This window comes from Dipteris shenzhenensis, unplaced genomic scaffold (genome assembly GCF_047967505.1).
Source record: "Dipteris shenzhenensis isolate YYH24624 ecotype China unplaced genomic scaffold, Dip_SZ_1.0 scaf0573, whole genome shotgun sequence".
In the NCBI taxonomy this organism is placed as follows: Eukaryota; Viridiplantae; Streptophyta; class Polypodiopsida; order Gleicheniales; family Dipteridaceae; genus Dipteris; species Dipteris shenzhenensis.
Genome location: NW_028239879.1, coordinates 104,604 through 106,930, shown reverse-complemented (window position 1 = coordinate 106,930; position 2,327 = coordinate 104,604). Strand labels below are relative to the sequence as shown.

Below are 2,327 nucleotides of genomic sequence, written 5' to 3'. Positions count from 1 at the left end.
GTTTCAAAAGCTGATAACACTCATTCTTTTCCTCTTCATGCCAGTTTATTTTTAACTCCATATTGGCTCATTTGGAGGGTCACAGAGATAATATCAAAAACGGTATTAAACAGCAACATTACAGAGTTCCCTTCTTACCTCATCTTTGGGCATTTGCATACCTCAATATAGAGACTTTCGAGCAGAAACAAGTGAATATAGTAGAGGGAGGCACTGATTTTTAAAGGCATGCACACACCCACTGATCAGTCGTCGTAAGCACACAAAAAAAGCATAGCTACAAGTCAAAATAACAGCCCATTATGAAGAGGGGCGTTGATTTCGTAAGTGTTCACACTTCCACAAAAATGCCTATGCATCCACCGCATGACAGCTCTTGAAATTCTCCACAACATGCCACATGTCATTATCTCGAATGACTGTCTCATGGTGATTCAAATACTCCAGCAAAGTGTCAAGCATGTAGGCACCTGGCCACTCTCTGACATGTGACAGAACCGGCAATGTGGTCTTCACATAATTCAGTACCCACAACGGGTGGTTGACACAAGTGGCTAGGTTATAGTTGCTTTCCATGTCTGACGACAATCGATAATCAAAGTTCCCACGAACATGGATACCGTACAATTTCAGTGGTTCATTCAACGATGCAACAGGTCCACCAGAGCTGCCACACGTGGTACTGGCTCGGAATTTTAGCACATAATCATTGGCTCCGATGACATCCCCAACACTGACCGACATTCTATCAGGAACTACAACTGACTGATTCAAATTTGCTAGCAGAAGCGATGCCTTCTTGCTGTCCACCACTCCATATTTTGTATCCATCTCATCGTCCTCAACCGGACCTACAGTCATATGCAGGGAAATGTGGGACATACGATCACTCAAAGAATAGTAGTTACTCATAGGGAAGATTATTTACCTGGATAGCAGAGACAATACACCAACTGATCAGACTCTGGATCTGGCATGTGACATGTCGGTACATACCACCATTGTTTACTGTGAGGTTCTATGCGACGGTGAGGCCAAACATCACCATAGCAGTCAGCCCCAACCGTGACGACTGCAAAGAGAAGATCTGGTTCAATGATCCTTTGACTAGATGCTGTTGGCTTGGCAGGCGTGAGCTTGGAGTGGTCCTTTTTCGTCTTCACAAAAGGGGAAGTTTGTTTTTGCAGGGAGACTTTGGGCCAGGCCGGCTCCAGATTCCGGGCAAGCACGTGAACTCCCTTCTTCCATGTTCTTTCAGGAACATACGGGCCTACAAAGACCTCAGCGTTAATACGCACCTGCGAGAAACAGCCCCCCCAATACGTTCAGAACGACCAAAGAAAGAGCAAAGAGAGTAACAAAAAAATTGTTTGTTTGCAGGCAGGCTCTCTCACATTCCTGTCGTGTGACTTTAAAGCATGACCAGCAGACGCCAATGCGACCACATGAGACCCATCCCATGGCTGCTCAAGCTGCCCAATTTCACTGGTAAAGCCTTGCAGTGCAGCATCGGCGTCCGCAAGTGCAGACCGTTTAACAGGAGGGGACAATGCAAAAGCAGATGCACGTCCACCGCTTGAACGCAATGCCAGTATCTTCGCTCCTGTGAGTGTCTGCTGATTGTCGTACAGAACGCTCTCTTCGTAGCAGTCTGATCTGCAGCAAGCATGTATGCACGCCCCTCAGTCGGACAGTTGAGAAAAAGATTTGACATGCTTAACACACAGAGGCATGCAGAGAGAGCCTACGTGGAGGAAACCGACAAAACCCTATCATCGTCGAAGGGCCAGAGCTTTTTGAAGTCGTCGATGTCGTGGGTCCAAAGGCCCTTCTTTCGAATGAGGCGCTCATTGGGCACGCACTCCCCCATCCTATTCGGCATCTCTTCGACGAAACACCGCTGCTGCTACTGCTGCGCTTCTCTTCAGCTCTTCGGCTTCTGCTGTGTGTGTGTGTGTATTTTCGGGGTGGGCGGGAAGGCTAGCAGAGTTTTAAAAATATTTTGTAAAGCATTGCTTTTTCCTTAGTCTCACACACACTTCACGACTTTTCGCTAGGGCAGCTGGCTTTACATCGATGGTAAAGTGGTCCCATAGCGGTCGCCTGGAGGAGGTGATAGGGGACTGAGAGATGATTTTCTTTCCGCAGACTCAGACTCGCCAGCTTGCCAAGAGTAGAGGGATACCGAGGCACAAGAGAGGGACACGCAGAGCAGGACGGTCTAGAGGATTCGGAGGAGTGGCTAGACCACGTTCAGACACAGGTGATGGCACTGGGTCGAGGCGTGCTACATGTGGGTTAGATTTCAAGCCACAGATCCTAGAGCC

General features: G+C 48.0%; 1 protein-coding gene across 1 annotated transcript; it reads right to left on the bottom strand.

Moving 5' to 3' along the window:
- Window positions 1-278: 278 nt before the first annotated feature.
- Window positions 279-2,004, bottom strand: LOC147878092 (uncharacterized). The gene is made up of 4 exons (XM_087372432.1): window positions 1,749-2,004; window positions 1,395-1,656; window positions 929-1,298; window positions 279-851 (listed from the first exon to the last, which is right to left on the bottom strand). The coding sequence occupies exons 1-4, from the start codon at window positions 1,880-1,882 to the stop codon at window positions 352-354; spliced, it is 1,266 nt and encodes a 421-aa protein (XP_087228558.1). The 5' UTR covers window positions 1,883-2,004; the 3' UTR covers window positions 279-351.
- Window positions 2,005-2,327: the final 323 nt, after the last annotated feature.